The sequence below is a fragment of the Ptychodera flava genome, chromosome 4, assembly GCF_041260155.1.
Source record: "Ptychodera flava strain L36383 chromosome 4, AS_Pfla_20210202, whole genome shotgun sequence".
NCBI lineage: Eukaryota > Metazoa > Hemichordata > Enteropneusta > Ptychoderidae > Ptychodera > Ptychodera flava.
The window spans coordinates 17,164,121-17,186,721 of NC_091931.1; the positions used below are offsets into that span (position 1 = coordinate 17,164,121).

Below are 22,601 nucleotides of genomic sequence, written 5' to 3' on the forward strand. Positions count from 1 at the left end.
CGAAAGGTCGCTCAAATTACTGGAAATTGCCGTAGCTACAACTGATGATGTCATTATTTTAGTCCTTATATGGACCTGAAGTGGGTTCAAAGGGTAAGGAATGGATTTATTTGTCAGGTGACCTGTTAAATCCAAACTTTGCCTGAGCGAACCTCAGGCCGTGTACGGATATATCCGTGCATGGCGCTGAGCGTGAGTTGGGCGTGTACGGATATATACGGGCATGGCGTTTTAAGGGTTAAAATACAAAACATTTAATGACAAAAAACGCAAGGAAAAAAGGATATTCACTTCTAAGTTTCACATTTCGTCACAGTATGGTGTACGGGCTAAATAAATAGACGAGATATGTGTGAACACTTAAGTAAAGGTTTTTGTGCTTAACAAACACTGACATGGTAAAATATGGAGAGGCAGTATATATATTATGATTGAGGAAAATTTTAAAATCATCTTTACTCTGATGGACAAGGCAAATGTTGAGATAATTTCCCCATCAATAAATATTTACTCTTGCTTCCAATATGATGAAGTGTGACAAAACGCGCTCCCTGTTCAGACTATTGGCTGAATGTGCCGTAATGATGACAAACAGTAGCTAGGGGGGTGGGGGTTGTTCAAAGTCACAAAAAGCTCCAGCGCCCATGAAAATCGACGCACAGAAATAATTTGTGGAAATTTTGTGGTACCACTGAGCTGAAATTTTGGTCCGAAGTTTTTTACTGTTTGTAATCTTCTGAAAAAAATCAAGCATCTGTAATTTTTTTTGTCTTACTCTCAGGACTGAGAGCACAAACAAAAACAGCTTGGGTTCTAACTGCTATGAATGATGATGTAGTGTTAGGAAAAATACTGTTATTTTTTTTTCAGAGTTCAATGATCGGCTTTTGATATATGATGTATGCAGAAATCACTGTTGTCTTTTTCTTTAAGTCTTCTTCTTCTTTGGTCTGCCACGTCCATCCGGTGTTCCGTCAGCCTTTCTTTTCTCTGTCTTCTTCTCAGTCTGTATGAGAAGTAAAAAACATGTTGAGATTGCACATTATTGCATTAACATACTGAGTTATTGCCACTAAAATTGTATAGAGGAGGGTCCCACAGTTACAATTTGCGTGAGGTGGGCCAATACTCGTTGTAAAAGATTTAAGACAAAAATCCTTTCATATTTAGCATACAATAGGAATTAATCACGTAGTTTAATTGTCAGTGATCACTTGCATAAAATCCAAAAGGACAATACTTCAGTAATATACATGATGCCCTCTTCAGACACTGATCACATGAGCCATTACAGAGCAAGGTGAATCACCTGAAGTATTGCAGATTTTATTTGCTGCCAATGACAAAACAGTCAAATTCTGTGATAGGTTATCAGTTAACCATGAATCTCCACAGAGTGGTCTTAAATACGAAGCAGATTTACCATTTCTGCCAAAATTTGAGAAGCCAAACACAAAATACCCGACTGAAATTTTGATTCTGACAGGGAATGTAAAAATCAAACGATAGTTCTAGACTTTACACAGCATCTGTTACTGCCTTTAAGAAGTGGGAAATGCCATTCACCTTGACCTTGGGTGTGCCCCTTCCGCCTCGCTTTCTCTTGTCAGCCTTCTCTTTCTCTTCTAGTTCTTGGTTTTCACGTTCTATCAGTGTGATCAGGGTGTTACACCTACGCTGCAGCTCCTATTGACAAATTTCAAAGGAGAAATTATACAGTTGCTGGAGTTCTGCCACCACATCACTCAGTAAAGCAGCATACTAACCCTTTGAGTGCTGTAATTTTCCCCACCAAAATTTTAGTGCAAAGTTTTCACCAGCTTTCATGACTTTTTCTGTGATTTTTTTCAATAGTGTCGGACCAGATGTACTCAACTTTTCATTGGCTACAGTTACTGATCAAAAGTTTGGGGAAAATCTGAAAAAAATTGCCTGAATCTGAAAAAAATTGTCTCTGATATATTTTACAAAGGCAACAAAAACTGTCTGTGGTGTTCAAAGGGTCAATCCAAAACTAAATGGGCGAGGCTTGCCGAGCCCGTTAATTTGGCATTTCTCTCGCCCGCGCTCATAAATAAACGTTAATGATCAGGGCGGAGTCTGGTATTTCCATTATATTATCAACGAACCCTGAAAAACTGTCAAAATTTACGAAAATTTCCCATGCGAACGACAACGGGGCCCCAGAACCTGTCAGTGAGTAGTGCGTGCGCTGCAAAAATTTTGCAAATCCGGAGATTTTTTGAAAAAAAGTGTCTCAACTTGGCCCACAAATGCTCCATTTTATTTTGTGGTTGATTATGAATTTTGTACAAAATACAATTTTCGTGTTAGCCGTAAAGTTACTATGTTTACGATATTATTCATATTCACGGGCATGAAAGCAAACCATTACTGTGTATTTGTGGGCAGTCACATGGTTTAACTCGACCTATTAAATGACCTATTAAAACGCGATGGACAGGGCATGGTAATATAATGACTATTGGTAGTCTACATACAGGTGTCTCTTTTGAAAATATTAAAGTTACACTCAATATTGTGAGATGTTTTGAACTTGAATTTGTACGATATCATACCAGTATATTGATAGCTAAATTACAATGATACGTTTGGTTGAAATATGAATATACTGTGCTATATTTGCCCCTGACAACAGAGAAACTGTAAATATTATTTTTATTGACTAAAGCTGCTATGACAGACCATGCCAAGTTGATGAAAATACATATGTTTTTTGCTCAATCCAAATTTTTACTGTTTTGGCAGATGGGGAAGTAATACTGTCTGGCCGGAAAAGGGTTAAGAAACATACCTGCACAGTATTGCATGTATTACTCATCTTACATGCAGCTGCTAAATTGAATACTGTATGGGAAAAAGGTCTTGCTGAGTAAACAGCTGAATAATTACCATTGCAGTTCTTGACTTGAGGAACCAGTCGAACCTGAACTGAGGGGCTTGTCTGCAGGCAGTGCGTAGCTCGTCGTAGACATTCTCCTTGTCAAATCCAAGTTTGTGTAACATACAGACCAGGAAGCGGTCCTCCTCCTCCGTCCAGTTCTTGCCTTTGTTTGTTCCGTAGGCAATGCGAAGCTGATGGAATGGTGCTCTGTACCGCGCCATCTGTAATGACGACAGAAAGTGCATGAGTGATGCTTTGAACACAGGTGCTGTGGTCACATACGGACTATAAAGCCACAATGAACTTGCTCCCCCATAACATGTTTCATTGAGTACGACACGGCATATAAATGAACAGAAATGAGCAGTGTATACTGTACTCCACAATTTTACAATGCTTCTCTACATCCACTGGAGAAAATCTAAACATTTCTTTGTACAAAGTCCGGTAAGATAATCCAAATGTTTCCTGTGTCATGGAAATATATGTAACACTGACACATAATAATGACACCCCCTGAGGGGGGACACACAGGAATATTATTGTACAGAGTATATTCAACACCTGTACCACGTATTTGAAAACAGACATGTCCACATAAACAAAACAAAACAACGGGGCACACATAGTTACAATCCATTAGACAATATGCCTTGAGACAACACAAGAAATGAAAACTTGCAAAGTAGACTAGCAATGACAGAGCCATACCTTGGCATCCAGGGCCTTCTTGATGCTTATCTTTCTCTGGATTTTAGCTTCTCCTCTTTCAATCTGTGCCATGATCCTCTCGATATCCTGCAGCTCGTTGCATCGCTCCCAGAACACTGTGGAGTACTCGATGACCTACATTGGCACAAAGAGGTGTTGATGTAAAACCAAAGAAAATGTCGGCCATGATGGAATAATGGAGTTTTTTTGTTTAATTCTCTAAATTACACAATGTATAGGTAGTAACCGTCTTGACAGTTATGGCTTGGTTGCATCTAAAAACACTTGGGTATGAGTACAAAACGAAGACAGGTTATATGGTTAGAGGATCTAGAACACATCACAGCTGCTTGAAGTAAGAAGCAGGCCACTGGCTCTGACACTAATATTCAGGATCCTCTCTGGGTTTCACACTTTTATATTTTTTGAAAAGATTTATCAACACTGTAGAAGTTACATGTACCTCATCGGGAGTTTTGCCTTCTACTTCCCTGGCTATGCTGTCGATGTCGTCACGGCCGTGTTTCTCATTGGCCTTCACGAACTGGTTGAAATCACGCTTGCTCCAATTGGTGAATCCCTGCAAGGAGTGAAATGTACAGGTTGGAAAATGACAAAGTGCATCCATGCATAGCTATCAAAACTTACACACAATGGTGACAGCCATGTTATTACAAACCAGGCTGAAAAAATAATATACAGCATTGAAAATACTCATAGATGGAAATTTCTGTAATGGACAAATACCGTTATTTACAGCGAAGACTTCCTTTTGATTGCAAAAGATATGTACCAGAAACGGTAGAAAGAAAGATGGACATCTTTACAACAAATGTAGATTAAACATGAACGTGATTTTAACCAGAAAAGGACCTATCAATGCACATAAATTTATTCCCTCTATTTGTCAAGTACTGAAAGTTTTCTGAGCATTTCCTTACAATGAGATTGAGAAACACAATGAGATAGGGAAAACACAACTTGCCTGCTGTAGCAGTTTCTCCTTTTCTTCGATTTCTTCTTCAAGAAGTTGAGTGGCCTCATCGATCCTCTTCTGCTCTTCTTTCCTCGCTTGTGTTGCGTTTGGAAGTTCAGGGTTCAAGGGCACCTGAAAACAAAATTATGAAGAGTGAGAAATCATCCAGATTGTTAAAGACCCTTGGAAAAGATTTTCATTTCAAGGTAGAAAGTGACTACAGGGGTTACATAGTCAGACTCTTCAACTTTTACAGTACTGTTTTGGACTACAGCTAGTTGTGGCTCATTTTGGAGCTTATGTACTGAGTAAAATAGTCGCTGTCTTACTTTTGTGAAAATGGGGAATTTTGTTTTCCCATTAGCGTTAACACAGGGATGGTCACCATTTTATGTTTCAAGTATCGTTAAAGATTGCATAATTTGTTTCGCTAGTACCAAAGTTTGCATGGTGATGTCTGATTTTTATTCTTGATTTGGAAAAGGAATGGTTTAAAGTTTCTTATGGAAAGTTTCAGCAAAATTTGAAGTCTTTCAATTTTGAGGCACAAACTATCTTAAAGTCGTGGTGTTATTATAGTGATTGTGTTTTTGTATTTGCAATAAACACCTCCAAAAGTCAAATTGCCTTCAGTGCACTACACATGTATATCCTATACTCACAGAAACTACAAATATCAAAACTGAGGGCGTACTTTACCTTGTAGCCGATGCTCTTTCGGTAGTACAGGATTTCTTTGTCAAGGAGCTCAAACAACCTCGGAGGGAAAACTGGAAATCTTGAACATTGGGTTGCTTTGGTGGTCTGGGTGCCTGCAAGAAATAGTTCAAGCAACATTACTTTGGCAATTGTAAACAAATGAAAGTGATGGACCATTGTAGATTTATGTTGTTTTGTGACAAGAAAAAGACTCCATCGTTTTTCATTCATTCATATACAATAATGAGTGGGTACCAGTTTAAAAAAGTCTTGAAAAGACACAAATACCATTCTCACCTTTGGTGCCTTTGGTTCGCTCACACGGAGGGCTTCACGGAAGTATGCATCGACCGCATAATTGGCTTTCCTTTCTCTCTTGGGTGGTTCAATCCAGTGTCCAATACCGGATGCCTGCAGTGAAAGTAACCGCATGATGAGACACACACACACTCGTCATACATGATTCAAAGGCCAAAACACAAGAAACGTCTGCATCTCTCTGCAATTTTGCAAATGCCTATAAACCTAGCCCTTGTCTAAGGAATTAGTTTTCTCTCTTCAAGTCTTTCAAATTTAACGTTGGGGAAAATTTCTATGCTGCACTATAGTTTAACCATTTGGATACAGCACTTATAAAGGAAAGTCAAGTTCTGTATGAGAGTCAAGTTTGCATGAGAACTACATGTATTTACTGTCCTCCCCTCCATAGCGTCCACCACCTTAACAAGCGTCAGCTGTCGCATGATCTGTTCATGTTGAGATTCAACATTTTACTTTACCTTCTGTTTCTCTTTATAATCTTCACCTTCAAAGTGAAAGATACTCTCTGGTTGTTCCATGCTGAAATTTCTGAGCTGACCTTCACCAAAGTCACTCAACTTCTTCGCCAGTTCTTGCGTCTGGATAGAAAAAAAAGGAAGTCATGGAGAAATGTAGAATATACAGGAAGACAAAGCATAATATATAGGAAGACATGCATGCTTGAATGTCCCAGTACGTACAATATTTGAACACAAATATTTCACCTTGACCAGATCTACTAAAATCTGTATTCGTGTGTGTGTTGTGTGTGTGTCTGTGTGTATGTGTGTGTTTGTGTGTATGCATGTGTGCGTTTCTGTCTTTGTCTCACTAAGGGAGTGAAAGTACTTGTCTTTGAATTTCTCTTCAGGGCGACATTTTTTGCCCTATAAAAAATTAAGGCTGCAGGTTACAGACAAGATGATTGATCATGAGACCAAATAAGCATAAACCTGTACACCAATTTAACATTGTCCACACGCATCTTTGTGATATTACACAGTTTTGTCCCCTGCAGATGCAAAAAACCTAACCATATCCAATCCTACTTGTTGTCAAGGCAAGGTAAGAGAATACAAGCAGTTCAAACGCTTCTTTACTGTACCTTCTGCTCTCCAAACTGGATGATCTGATCGATGTCTTCCTCTGAGACCGTGCTGTCTTTGGATGCAAACACGTAATCAGCTCCGTGGCGAATCATGTTCAGCATCTCGTCTTTGCTGACCTTCACGTTGGAATCAACCAGGCGACCTGTTACAGAAGAGCCATAAATTGAAGTGGATCACAATATACAGAAGAAAGATGGTAGCTGATACTTTATTGTATCCCCCCCACCCCACCCCAATTTTCTTCCATACTCTACGAATGCTGGGCTATTCATTGGGGTGTTACATTTGATGTTGCAACATCTTTTTATCGGCTCCTTTGCAAACTTATGAATCACTGTGCTCACAGAAAAACATAATATATCACTGTCTACTACACTGTTGTACATCAGGATGCACTGTACCATATAATAATTAAAACATTTTTTGTCCATTTAAGGTAGAACGCACCTCGGGGACAGACCTTCGGACTCTCAAACTTTTACAATTCTCTTCTGATATACCACTTGTTGGGGTTCATTTTAAAGCTCTTGGTGTAAGAAAACTTTTCACCGGCTTAGTTTTTCGAAATTCGAAAATTTTTATTTTTCTCCATAGAGTTAACACAGGGGTGGCGGCCATTTTGAATTTCAAATATCGGTAAATCTTGGGTTATTTGTTTATCTAGTACCAAAATTTGCACGGTGACCCCCGATTTTTATTCTTGATTTTGAAAGAGAATGGTTGAAATATTCCTTAAGGAAAGTTTGAGCAAAAGTTTAAGTCTTTCACTTTCGAGGCGCATTCTACCTTAAGGCTATGTGTGAGTATTTTTTATCTTTTGCAACGTGACATGACATAAATTTCCACACAATGTTGGGGGGGTCAGGGTTGAAAGGGTCAAAGGTAAGTTGACTCTAGTCCATATGGGCTTGGATGTGGTTACCAAGATAGTTATAATCATTTAATTGTCTGATGAGGTAACCACAAATATCAAATAACACAGAAACTGAAGAGTAACAGTGCGTCCAAAATATGAGTGTAATTCACTTTCTTACCTTGTTGAATGACTATGTTATCCAACCTGAGTTTCATTTCGGCTCTTTCCACGATACGCTCTTCAACGGTGTTCTCTGTGATGAAACGGAACACACACACTTGTTTCTTCTGACCAATACGATGGGCTCGATCCTGTTACAACACAAAGACCAGGTTAATTCTCGACAAACATGTTACACAAAGTGCTTTGAATGTATGCTTACAGCATGAAAGAGCAATGGACTGCACAAAGATGATAGCTAAAAATTTGACATAGTTCTTGAAATGTGGTTCGCTGGAGCAACTAGGAAAAAAATTGTTAGCACTGGAGAATACTGGCCTGTCAAAAGCTAACAAGTCTGTTCTTCTGATTATCAAAAAATAAATGTAATTCAAAACATTAAGAGTTTTATAGAATTCAAATAAATGATGAAGTTTGCAGCCGTTGATAAGAAGATTGATTGAAATCCTTCATGACTACTGGGTAAGGCAAGATTGAATAGTTCATGGCCCACACTGAACCAATTTCAACAATAAATTTAATCATAGGGGGTTCATTAGCTTCAAAAAGCTAAAGGTGGGCCCCCTAAGAACACCTAACTTTTTTCCCAACAAAGATTTGGCCGAGTGTTTCTGAAGTGTGTTACACGCAAACATTTCTTTCCTGAAAAGGTTCGTACCAAAAGTGATGAAAGTACTTGTCTGGGCTAGGATTTGTGAATTAGCTGAAGATGATAGGCCTACCCGCTGTATGAAAATGACACCCAGCAAGTACACATTGAACATGTCCCTGCCCGTCATGAATGTATCAATTGATGATGATGACACTCTCAAAATTACTCACCATAGCTTGTAAATCAACCTGCGGGTTCCAATCACTATCATACAATATAACAATGTCGGCTGTGGCTAAATTAATTCCCAGACCACCAGCACGGGTACTCAACATGAATATGAACTTCTTGCTCTCTGGATGGTTGTAGTCATCTATACTGGACTGTGTAAGTAAAATGAAGAAATATACTCAACTTAAACTTTTTTCCTGTTAACGAGCATCACTTCCACATTTGTTAAAGGCAGGGGAGCCTATAAATACCCCCTATCTCCCTGGGGATTCATAATCCAACATGAGTGGCACATGGTAACAACGTCAACGAATGCTCCCGAAAATCTGGATCTTTCAACAACCATGGTGTAAATTAAAGCACTGTTCCAACATATTACGTTTTGTGAATACTTGTGGCATCACCCTGTTGGCGAAATTCTCTCATTTTTTCCATTTTAAGTTGATTTTTTATGCCAAAACTGCTTCGATGCTGTGTTCGAAGCGTCCAACGAACAATAGATGAAAGCATTCAAACAGCTGCCAATCACGAGGGGACGCGCAAAGGTGCAAACGATCAAACATTTGTTGTGTACATCGGATCGATTACGATGTCAACAATGAATAAACGATTCTTACTACTGAACGAAAAACTTGACCAACAGTTACTGAACACGCGCCTCAATGAATTCAGACACAAACGGACTACTTCATGGTTTCAAGCAGATTGCCTCTCCCTTTTTGTTCGTTGATATGTGTACCTGTAGGCCTATGAATGGGTGATGTTTTCGTTGACCTGCAGTACGATATTTTACGATAGATCGCCTTTGGAAGTATGTTGTGGCATAGCCCTGCGTACGATGACGTGTATTCCCGGCGTTATACGGCCTCCCACCACAGCTCTGCTGATTACCATGGACAAAACCGGCAACATGCGGATCCAATTTGGACGGAGCACGAAAAACCACTTTCTAACTGTTTTCCGCCGAAATCAACTCGATTCCGATCTACATGTATGCAGCCTACCCAAACCACTCAACCGCTCACAGACTGCGAAAAAAATGCTCTCGTGACATCCAAAACCGTTGTTTGTTCGCGATGCACGGTCAATGGCTCATGCAGTGGACGGGCATTGGATACGTTCATGCCACGATTACATGTATACAGGTGCCCATGAGCTTCATTATCAGCATTATTTCCTGTCGGGTCGGGGCGATGAAACTAAATCGTGATTGATTCATCTCTGTCGGATTTGACCAAAAAGAGACACTTGACATAGATTATGGCATCAAATGTTGACCGTTCAGACTGAAACATGATAAAAGATCTGAAGATCGCCGTGATCGGTGATGTCGTTCTTCTCTTATACGTTTTCTGAGCTAGTTTTTTACTAATTTGTTCGAGTATTAGCTGACGTTTTTTTGAAAACTTAATCAACTTTTCTTTCCCAACCAGGGCACAACATTACCTTTTTTACTTTCATGGTAACCTAGGATGAATTAAATCGCAGATTAATAGACTCTTATGTTCTTCCTCGATTGTCTGTGACTGATTTTGCTATCTCCATATCGATATTGCGTTCGCACTCGGGTGTCTTGAAACTTACGTCATTCACTGAAATAGTTTTCGGACAAACTCAAGAAATTCGACAACTACTAACGAATAGTCGGCAAAATTTACAGAGACAAGCAATAATAATTATGGTCATTTTACCGTCTTTTTTACCATTTTTGCCGTCTTTAGATAAGCGGACTCGTTTGACGGAAGCAGTATATAACGATCTGAGTTCCCATATTTTTACCCTACCGTGTGAGTGTAGTATTCAAATGAGTGAGATCATAATCTTACGCTGTTCCGAGTGGTCTGGAGATTTTTTATAATATACAATAATTGACCTTATCAAAATTATTGTTTTACATTGCTTGGATATTGATACTTTTCCCGTACGTTTTGACTATTGATTTGAAGTCTTTTGATTCTCCATTGGCAGCAGCACATGTACGGTTACAACCGCCATGTGATGACCAGAGTGTGATTGTAAAGTTGTCGGGAAGTTGTTCAGAAGAAAAATCATTTTGTATTTAGAGGCTTCAGTTCGGGATAAACAAATCATTATACATTTCCTACGTCTTTGAAACGGGGATTACGGTAATGTGATGAATGTGATGAAAATTTTGTGAACGTCTTTGCAATGTGTTCCCATGATGAGTGTGAACTGATTCTTTGTTAGTAAAAATCGTCAGAAATGGTCCAGTGACCGTGATAAAATAAACACAGATGCAAAACCATTGCGAGGAAGATAGTAAGAAATTCACATTGCAATATTTGCTGTCGTATTTCTCAGCAGGAATAATCAATTTTTACACGTTGTGTATAAGATCAGCAAGCAGGTGTTCGGCGGTCAATTGCTTCTTGATCGCAGCTATTTGGCGAGAAGACAGCGGGTACTTATAATCTCGCAAAATTATTGATATCATGTCTTTGTGTTGAAAATTTTCGATCGGAGGCAGCTCAAATCAACAGCCGTGATATATTCGGAATCGTGTTCTTACTGGACACCGAACTACCTGCTATCAACAGTATGTTATGTACCATCGGCGGTAACACATTGGTCGTAATCTTGTCTAATTCTGCCCCGCCGTTTGTACAGTCCAGAAATTTCAAAGCTAGATTTTTTCACCCTGACATATAACACAGCGACCTTGCACACTAATGATCATTCCACTGTTTCTGTTGGGGTTTGTTGGTTTTTTAATTTGCTCCGTGGCCCCGGTAAGATTTTTTCAATACGATACAAAGTTTGAAATTTTTTCAAAGTAAATTTAGTATATTCCCAGTTTGTGGGGTAAAGTTTTCTGGAGTGAAAGTTTGAGTTGACGCTGATAGAGTAGACGTCGAGCCCGGCACAGTTGACTGGGACCCGGTCGGTTTGGGGTCGTTTAGTCCAGAAAACTGCATCATAGTTCTGTATGATCACCGTTCGGCATTTGGGTGATTTTTTGGTCAAAGTAATGCAGTAACAATGTACGCCAGATTTTTTGTGTTGTTTTTGTCACAACTGTCATGTGCGTATACGGACGGTTTTCGATTAAAAACGGTAGTAATATCCAGTGCTCGTAAATGCGTGCAAAATTTATTCAGTGACTGTTTACGCAGCAGTCGTAAATACGACTAGGATTTACCACTACGTACAACTGTAAACACCGCATCAACAGTCCATACGAAAAATTTGTGCTGAATCGAGGGAGATAACAATTGCGGTAGAAAAGGTCAGTCCATCATCCGTCAAAGTTGTTGATCGAAAAATCTTCACTGAGCGCCAACTACATGAGTGGCTGTTATAGTTGTACACGTAGTTCTGTGGGCTTTCCGCTGTCACTTGTTACGAGCTATGTTCAAAGTGCGTCAAGCTACGAATATTTTCATGTACTGAGTTACAGACATCGGTGAAGTACCGGGTACATTGATTTTGTTCAAAACCACTGCCTGTTTGTTCCTCGTGTTGTTTTTTGTGTCCCTAACGTCGACTGGCTCTATGTGCGTACAAACATAGCAGTCGGGATTAAGATTTCCTGGATAAATAGATTTATTCCGCCTCTGACGCAAAGATACACACTGTTTTACATGTGCCACTCCTAGGCCCTGGGATCGATTTCCATACCTTTAAGTCAGTAAAAAGCTGTATTGAACCTAAACCATACAGATTTCACTCACTTTTAGCTTAAAATGTTACGGCAGCTTAGGTCCATATAAAGCATGTTTACAGTATCTGTTTTCAAGGACCTTCAAATGTTCAATTTTTTGTCAAAACACAATATATATAGGTCGTGATCTGCTTCACTACTTTTAACCAACTTGACCTGGTAAAATATGAAGCTTGGCAGGATAAAGATTTATGAAGTCTTTCACAATCAACATCACTTCTGAAAATAATGTGTCTTTCTCGATTTACATACATGTATACATCAATAAATCCTTGGTGGAGACCAGCAGCCTAAACAAAACATCATCTGGGTAGCTGTGTTTCAGTCTGAAGCACAGACCATAGGAAAGATCACTTTTCATAGCTTCTACACTGCCATCTGAGTGTTCATGCACACTTTACTCTCTTTTAAAACGGCAATATTTACTGACTCATTGCTTTATTGTTCATGCATTATAAAATTGGCCGTCTACTCTGCAGCAGTGTTCTATGAGAGACGCCCAAGAAGTCATACCATGGAGGTCAAAACAAATACAGGCGGTTAAATTTCCACTTACAAACCTACAGCGAGAATAGCACCAGGCTTTTCTTTTTGTGAAAAATATTCTGAGTCTTACCTGTCGGTCATCATGAGGCGTCTGACCATCAATACGGCAGTACTGATATCCCCGCCACATACAATAATCTTCCAAGATGTCCAGCACTCTTGTCATCTGACTGAATATCAGCACGCGGGAGCCTGGATGGAGGAGAAAATCAAACCAAAGTGAGATCACTGGAATTGTGGTAAGACCGAAGAATCCGGGCCCAAACGGAAAAGTTTTACACAGTAAAAATAATCAAAGGGGGCCCTATTTTATAAGTATGTAAGGCCCCCTAGGAAAACCTTATGAAATCACTGGAATCTCTGATCAACTGAAGAATACCAGGCCCTCATTGAAAGATTCTACAGACTAACATAATCCTAGAGGGCCCTATTTTATTATGTATGCCCCCGACCCTAAATTTAATGGGCTTGTCCGCTAAACCTATTGTCAGTAAAAATACTATGAACATGTCTGCTAAGGGTGCAATATGCTGTCACTGACCTTGTTGTTGAAGCTTTGGCAGTAGTCTGTCAAGAATCACCATCTTGCCGCAGTTCTCCGCCAGGTGATAATCTGTGGTGTACGGGGGACCCGGTTCTGCGCCGTCAAACAGGTACGGGTGATTGCAACACTTTCTGAGCTGCATGAGGATGTTAAGCAGCCTCATTTTGTCTGTCTTGCCAGCCCCGTTCACCACATCGATGTCCTTCATCAGGATCTTGGTGTACCACTCTCTCTGCATCTTGCTCAGACCCACGTAAATTTTGGTTTCTTTCTTTGGCAGCAGCTTCTTCTCCACGTCGGCCTTCAGACGACGCAGCAGGAAGGGTCGTAGAACCTGTCACAAAACCAGCGAGTTACGGAAGATGGGTGTAGCTGTCAACTTACAGACACTGTGGACACTGAGTGTCGATGCTCAGAGAATTGCCACAAATGCATGAACCCGTTCATTCCGATGAGTGAACTGTGGTCTTTGCGTTTGACTTCATTGTTATTCAGACAGGGTTTAACCCATTCATATGATCCTTGGAGGTGCAGTTGTATACGTGATGAAATACATGATTCAGTTAAGGTATAATGTGCCTCAGCAACACCTATGTGACACTGCACTCGACTTTTACTTATATGTTTTTGATCTACCTCTTGTTGGGGTTCATTTTGAAGCTCATAGAGAACCTAAGTTATAACAGGCTTAATTTTGTGAAAATAAAAAATTTCAATTTTCCACTATAGAGCTTACATAGGGATGGCGGCCATTTTGAATTTCGGAAAACATTGGGGTAATTTGTCTCTCTTGTACAAAATTTTGCATCGTGACCCCTGATTTTTATTTTTGATTTCAAAATGGAATGAATTTAAGTTTTCTGATGAAAACTTTGAGCAAAATTTAAGTCTTTCAATTTTGAGATGCACACTACCCTCAAAGCTACTGATATTACTGAAACTACGATTTAAACACACTCCTAAGATTGAACTTGGGTAATATTGCAATTGGCCCATTCTCACAATGTTGGATACATAAGTAAAAGTTAGAAAGTTTTATCTCACATAAGTAGTCACTTTGTAAACACTACCCAAAACATGGCAAAATGATATTGAAATTGAAACTCTGTGTTGAGACAGAGAGCTACACAACACCATTGTGGTGGGCTGAGATCTGTAGCTTACCCTGTGTAAACGCTGTACCAGGTCTTTGTTGTCGAGACAGTTGTTGGTGTCAAACCAGGCATCAAAGTCCGAAGAAGAGTTTGAAGACATCCGGGAGGAGGAAATTGAGCAAGGCCCACAGCTCGTGGAGGTTGTTCTGCAAGGGTGTTCCAGTCAGCAGCAGACGATTGGTTGATCGGAATTCTCTGACAATCTCTGATAACTTATGGACGAAATGACAATAGGTTAGTTTTATTGCAAAATTGTCCCAGTTACCCCTTTCACCACCAATGGTTTGGCCGAATCCCATTGTTATCAATGGTGATTGTGGACCTGCTTACACGAAAGTTGGGGTGAACAGGCTAATGGGCAGTCACATAAATGCTTCTTGTCACACACATCTAATTACAATATAGCAAGCACAAACTGTGTTGGAATATAGGTACATATTGAACATGGACATCATACGGTATGTTTCACATATATACTTACAAAACATGTAATAAAAATTGCATAAATGAATATGATATCCAGCAATCCGGTATTAGAAGTACTTTCACGTTGATTTTTAGACCCTGCATTCAAGTGTACTATCTCTGAACAGGGTATAGTTCATGGTGACTGTACCACCACGGAAGAACACCTTTATTGAAGCTGTCATTGACACTGTCTCTCATACGCAGTCTGCACTTACTTTTGACTTTTCATTTTTGATTCTGTGAGCCTCATCGATAGTCAGATACCTCCAGTTGAATTTCTTGAAGACTGACTTTTCACGGATGGCCATCTCGTACGAAGTGATGCACACATCCCACTCCCCGGGCAACATCACGTCTCGTATAAACGCTGCCTGTAAAACACAAAACATACAGCCTTTATAATGCAATTCAATCATCACCCTCTCTATCTGGGTTGAGGGAAGACTGTTGCTTTACCCCTTCCACAATAACTGAGGATTTTGAAATATACTGGGTAACAGTGACAGATAGGTGGGAGAGTGACCCAGAAAGACTTCTCTACAAATGATACTTTGTCAGAATAAAAGTTCTGGAATTTCATTTTATTAATATTTTGGGCAATGGAATTTGAATTGCTGCAATGGGAGTGAGTTTTGAAGAACAGCCACCTGTATAATGGCTTCACTGAACAGTGTCAATCAGCCATGTCACACGTTTGAGCGGTTGATTAGCAAGGCAATAGGATACTAACACTATGTTACACAGTTCTACGATACAGCAATACCTCTGGAGGGAATTGCCAGGACACATTCTACCTCATAGCTGTAAACAGGCAGTTTAACCCTTTGAGTGCTGCAATTCTTCCCACTACAATTTTAGAGCAACATTTACTTATTTTTGTGACTTTTTCTGCAATTTTTTGATGATTTTGGACCAAATGGCCATTACATTTCATTTGCTTCAATTTTTTATCAAAATTTTTTGCAAAAATTCGAAAAAAATTGACTGGGGTAAATTTTATAAAGGCAACAAAAATTGACTTTGGTGATCAAAAGGTTAATGAACCTTTTCCGGCCAGATAGTATCACATCTCTTTAAGCCAAGTCAGTCAAAAGTGGTATTGAGCCAAAACCAAAATATTATGTACTTTCATCTACATGGCTTAGTATGTTATAGCAGCTTTAGTCTGTAAAAATCATGTTTACGATATCTCTGTCTTCAGGGACCTTCAAATCTTCAAGTCTTTGTTAAAATGCACCATATGGGACATGTTTTGCTTTACTAGTTTTAACCAACTTGACCTGATAGTGAAATATGACCTTGGCAGGAAAAGGGTTAATGAAAAAAATAGGAAAAATGTGCTACTCTCCTATCTTGACACATAGATGTCAATGCAGTCCATTCAATTTTCTCTGCAAATACTTTTTAAATGATCAACGCCACTATGTATATCTAACAACAAACTTGACATAAAAAAGTGCACAGTGAGATTTTATGACATATACTTTACCCTTGTTTCTTGGTCACCGATGAGACACACTGCCCTCATGCTTGGACACCACTTTTTGAACTCAGCCATCCAGTTGGCCAGAGTTGACTTGGGACAGATGACCAGATGTGGGCTGGGAATATTTCTGTAGTGCTTCATGTAGCCAATCAGTGATATTGTCTGTAGTGTTTTACCCAAACCCTGTGAAAATAAGTAAAAAGACAGTGTGGAGACTGTAATTTTCAAGACTGTGAAGACCAAACAATTTACAGTGATGTCCAATTTCTACTGAACAACAAATGGAACCACACAATCACAAGTAGATCTCTGTTACGAAAGAGGCTTAAAAAAAATTAACAGTTCACCTAGGAATTTTTGATACAATTATTGACTAATTTGCATACCTATTTGCATAATTTATATATGAAGTCTGCTTAGCTTTGAAACTAGTACAATCAGTGACACAAAATGTTACTTTTGCCATTCCCACAATCACTTTCCACATCATCTTTTGTTGATCAAAAGGGAAAAGATGAAAAAGAACGATGTAAACAACAGGCTGCCAGACTCAAGGGGCCAGGCAGAGTTAATAGTTTCCAACAAAACAATGGCCAACCAGTGTAGGAAAATCATGGAAAATAACTACCAGACATCTGTATCAGGTAACTTTGAAAATTTGCCCACCTTAGCCACATTTACCTCTCCTGATAGTTCACATTTTGTTTACCCGATACACCTCACCTCTGATGTCAGTGAAACCAAAAACCAGAAATCATTTCCTACTTGCCCATTGGGAAGATAAATTTACCTGTGCCAGGCAAGCGGGCAGGTGATGGTTTTCTTTTCTGATGTGAACATACAAACAGATCATTCAATCATTCGCTTTTGTATTACTGAATTCAAATTTCTGAAATCAACCAATCGCCTTTGCAAACCTGGAACAGCATTAATAGCAGTGAAATTGAAGGCATTGCAGCAACGTCGATAGCAACATGGAAATCACCGGGATTCCATGAAAATAAAGAAACTCTTGTTGCCTCACCATTCATCAGCAAGGATGCCATTGATACCGTGCTCATACAGTGAAATCATCCAATTGAGACCTCGGACCTGATAGTCTCTCATCTCTCCAAACTTGATGTATGACGGCGACTCCTCAAATCGGGTCACCACCTGTGTGGCTTTCCTTTGCTCTGACATCAATTCCTCATCTTCCTCCTGCTCTGTCATCCGATGTCGATGACTGCAGAAAGAGAAAAACCACAAAGTTGTAGGTTTAAACAAACCCTGCTGCACCAGATGTATCTTAATTCCGAGTACAAATTGACATACATTCCGTGCCATTGAGGCTCTTCTCATCTCTCCCTACAGCCGTTACCAGTTGCCGGGGTCACGTTGAATTTCATTAAGTGATACCAATATCCCACAAAATTCCAGCTTTTGCAATATTTCAAGGTTGGCATTAGATTTGACAAGTCATTCATTTGACGCATGTACACGTATCCAGAAGTCAAAATATAGATTGTTTTTGCCAACATCAACATCACCTTTGACATTGAGAATTGTTTTGAACTGTTTTTCAAGTTTCTACAGCAGAACATGGGTATTCAACAAGATTCAACCTGACCAAGAGAAGCTTAACTCGGAGTCATGACAGTGTTCTCCCTAGCCCTAGAACAGTACAGAGGGACCATTACTTCTATTGTACACTAATCGACAAGAAACCCCCTCCACTAAAATACCACCTCCTACTGACATTTCTAAGGAGAACACCGTCCTACGTGAGTTTGGCATCTCCTTCCATCAACTTATGGCATTATGTGTGTACTTTATTTACATCAGTGCAATGTTTTCTCATCTTGTCAAGAGCAGGTATGCCAACAGCAAAACTGTTTTGGTTGAGGATTATCATCTAATCTTATAACTCCATAACTCAACGTCATAATGTGTTAGATTTCGACATCTGAGACCTAACAAAACTATCAAAGTACAAGGATCAAAAGGAAATTTTGCTCAATGAAATTCACTGCACACCTGAAATACTCTTTATCAATTTCTAAGTGTGAGTAGTAATTTCACATGTTTCGAAACAGCCAGTTTTCATCTTCTGCTTGATATTCTACACTGATTTCACAACAAAACATTTGGTGGGCCAACCCCTTCTTGTCCGGCATAAGAAAACATTACACTCAGATGAAATATTTATTTATCCCAAAATGATCCCAAGTTTCATATTCTCATGTCGCAGGAAAAAAAGAAATTTTTCTACGACTGAAAATGAGAAATTGAAACATTTTGCCCTTATTTAAGTGAAGGTTCACCAAATTTTGCCCGATGAAACCAAGAAATCTTTATTGACACATCAAGAGCTGGCTTGAGTTTCCTGCATTCAACACTTCCACTAGAAGACTCTTCAAGCTGTAGAAAATATGTTCAGCTCGGCTCATCCCCCATCAAGTCCTACTAGTAGCATGCACTACAACTTGTGGCTTTCACGGCAGTACCATGTAGGCTGGTGTGCCGGTCATCCTGTTTCGCATTTGGCAACTACCTAATCAAACTCAAGCAAAGCTAAATCACTAAAGCAAGAATGTGCACAAATATCGCAGCCTCGTTGACATAATTTCCAAGTTTCTGTCTTGGTCTTCTGTCACCTGTTGTAATCCTTAATATTCTGTTTTCTCAAACCACAGAGCTGTTGCTTTGCTACATTGAACCTGTTGCCATTTGGATGACTTACTGGTACAATTATTGGAACCCTGATCGCCAATATGGCAAAACTGAAGAAGTCTGGGCATACACTGGATAATTTTATAAATTAACAAATTCCTAGGGGGCCATGTTGCTTCAAAAGGCTGTGAGAGGCCCCCTAAGTAAACTCTGTTGTTTTCAAGACTTGACCCAGCATTCTTCAATTGAGCCAAAGACATAGAGTGCTCAGTGTTCTCCACAGCTTGGTAAAAAGAGAGGGGTGGCCGGTTTACACAACAATGCATAATTTGCATATTCTTATGTTATGGAAATATATTTACATTTGTTTAGTTATTAACAAATAAGTAGATAGTCTGAAAATCAGAGGGGTGGCCCAACCCTCAAAATCCCCTCGCGGAGAACCCTGGTGCTGATCAATTCATCATGAATACAGGCTTGAACTTTCTTGCCCAGAATATCTCAAAACTTACTTGAGTACCTTTGAAAACTACAGAGAAGTTCTAGACAAGAACGTACAAACATTGTCCATGTTTGGTGAACCTTCACTTGGTTATAAACTACCAATATGATTAAGTACCATCTTGAGAGTGTCACTAACTAATTAAACCATCCGAGAGGAGCTGCTTGGAAGCCCAGCGTTTCCGCAATCAGTTGCGACACCAATGTGCAGTCCATCATGTTGAAACATGGATGGGTAAGTCGGGGAGGAATAGAGAAGCTTGTAGGGGGCCAGAGGGGTGTTAAAGTTTACCAGTGAATCGTAAATCGAACTTACTCTCCAGCGGCTGACAACTTTGAACGATCGTCTTTAGCAGGAACTTCCTTGGTCTTCGATAGGCTAGTATTTCTATTGTGAGAAAATCTGCATTGAGGTCAGAAGACAACAAGCCACTACGCTTTGGGGTTAGACTTTATGCAAAGGATTTGTGGTTTTTTTCTTTTTTTTTTTTAACATTGAGAACAGCTCCAGAGGTGACAGAGATGCAAAAGATAGATACAGGTGACCCTTTTACCCAAAATGAAATCAACTGACCTAAAAGACCAGCTAGCCAAAGGATTACTTTACGAAAGTGAGACTACAGATGGTCATGAGAAGATGGTCTTAGTACTCCAGTGGGGGGATCAGAACAAAAACTTACTCTCCGACTGCCGAGAGCTTCGCTCGCTCGTCCTTCTTTGTTTTGGGTCGGCCCGGTTTCATCTTCAGCGGACTGGTGGGTGTTTTGCTGGATGCGGTGCTGCTCACAAAGTGAGTGAAGATTTCCGTCTGCTGCAGCAGGTAATCAAACCTGTTTGCACGATCCCTTGTCTGAAAAAAATAACCATGGCAACAAACAAATGGCACCAATTTGATCGAATTTGATACAGTATAACCATTATTACTGATCGATACAAAATATATCTTCCTGAGAAATCTTAAAAAAAAAAGTCTTACTGTGTTTGTTGCCATATTGATGATTGATGGTAAGTAAACCAAGAGCAGCCAAGTCACCAGATACAAGCGCAATATTCTAACAATACAGTTTTGGAGAGATTCACTAGTAAATCTTGGTTTTTCCCAACACACAATTCACTTTTAATGCTACATCCTTTTATTTTAGAGGTTAATATCTAAATTTGTCTTGTACCAAAATTCTTCAGAGTCAGTATTCCCATTGTTTGTAAGCTAAAAAGCTTTCAGCACATCCCACCTTGCATTTACTTAAATTCACTATTATCAAGGCCAGGAATAGCGAGTCCAAGTCAATTTTTTAGTGTGCTGGCAATCACATGACAGTTTCTTTCAAAGACTGATAATTTTGCCCTAAACAATTTTATTTTGCCCTATCCTCTTTGTGTTCTATTGCACATTTCAAAATGTGTCCAACAGACCTTCAAATAAACATGTGAAAAAAAATTAGCCTGGATCATAGATTGGTAAGGTGACATGGCAATAATCTTGATTTTAATTATACTAGGTTTCCAGGATGGTCAATTGGACTTAAAATTGGGGGACTAAGAAAGTTCTGAATTCACTTACCAATTTCTGCTCATAGTCTTCACCATCTTGTACTTGACTTCCCTTAGGTGGGCTTTTCAGCGTTATTGGGGCAGGGCCCGGAAGCTGCATGCACTGGTTGGCAAACAGAAAAATGTGAAAATTTAACCATATAGACTACCATGAAGATTCCAGAACCTTCAATTTTTTTAACCTGAATTTATAGTTTAATTTTGGAGTTGTCATAAACACAAATTTGACAAAATTCAAGTTGGCAAGAAAGGGTATAAGGTAAGGGGGATACAAGTCAGGTCATGTATAGTAAGTCAATATGTATGTATAGTATACTGGGCTAAATATGACACACAACCAGGATTATTATCCACTCATGATTGTATACATCTTTTGGGAACGATATTATGGCTGTTAACTTTTGCTGGAAGGTTTCCGTAAGATGACCTAATTCCTTACCGATAGCTGTCCTCTAAACTGAATCATTGCCAAAGAGGCTCCATGGATGATATACGAGCAAATTGAAACACGCATTTCTCACTCAGAATCTGAGCGTCTTCAAGATGCGCTGAAGAAGCCATACAGTGACCACTTGCAGATCATTGCAAGGCGGTTTGGAAGACTAATAGATGTATTTCACGACAGCGCCATAAAATTTCCTTTCGTACAATTTACTGGAAGCCACTGGACAACCTCAACAAAAAACCCAAAGCACGAGTAGCTTGACGGTTTACTTCGTATTTCATCGAAGCAAGGGGAGTTTCCAGTCACTCAAATAACTTATTTGACAAGAGTTGGGGAAGCGAGCTCAATGATAGTGATTAGAGAAATTATTTGATTTAATAATCCTTATTAGATTGAGAAGCAGACACCTGCAATGCAAATGGCTGCTTTAGTAATATTAACGTGTACGCGCGCTTCTTGGCGTTTGATCAGTCTTCCTATACTGCTAACAGTAACAATGCAGATTAAAACCGGAAACGCATGAAATCTTGCTGACAGGATAAATACTGAGAAAGATGTTACGAAATCAATTACTTTACTGATCTGGTGATGATATTTAGGCTTGAAAACCCGAAATAGATGAGTTTAAGCAGTAAAAAAATCCATTAAAAAGCAAACGACCTCCACATCGGTCCTCACACGATACAATACGGAACCTCCGCGGGATTACCCATTCATTTCAACGTAATCGGCCATGTTTGGATACGTACGCGGTGTGAAGTTTTAGTGATAGTCAACGTTTCATGCCAACAAGCAGTGGAAGCTTCTGTGATATTCTACGATATTATAACACTTTATAAAAGCTTACCATAGGCTCAGGGACTTCCGGAGAGCTATCGCTGCTATCCATACTCGACATTTTTGTCGATATTATTGTAAGTCGCAGTGATATAGCCCTTTGTTCAGGTGTCGATTTTGCCGGCAAGGCGCGATCCGAAGTACTACCGGAAATTACCGACTATTCCCGAGTTTGC

The 22,601-nt window shown here is 39.5% G+C and overlaps 1 protein-coding gene across 1 annotated transcript; it reads right to left on the minus strand.

Moving 5' to 3' along the window:
• Nucleotides 1-245: 245 nt before the first annotated feature.
• LOC139131036 (SWI/SNF-related matrix-associated actin-dependent regulator of chromatin subfamily A member 5-like) lies at nt 246-22,578 on the minus strand. Its single transcript, XM_070696957.1, is given in 23 exon segments — nt 246-1,006; nt 1,567-1,686; nt 2,914-3,126; nt 3,617-3,751; nt 4,080-4,196; nt 4,602-4,724; nt 5,292-5,362; nt 5,365-5,404; nt 5,589-5,702; nt 6,071-6,190; nt 6,697-6,842; nt 7,735-7,867; nt 8,559-8,711; nt 12,858-12,979; nt 13,329-13,665; nt 14,496-14,576; nt 14,578-14,697; nt 15,169-15,324; nt 16,443-16,626; nt 17,467-17,664; nt 20,273-20,442; nt 21,154-21,246; nt 22,436-22,578. Coding segments are annotated over 23 exon segments (3,075 nt in total). The 5' UTR covers nt 22,487-22,578; the 3' UTR covers nt 246-928.
• Nucleotides 22,579-22,601: the final 23 nt, after the last annotated feature.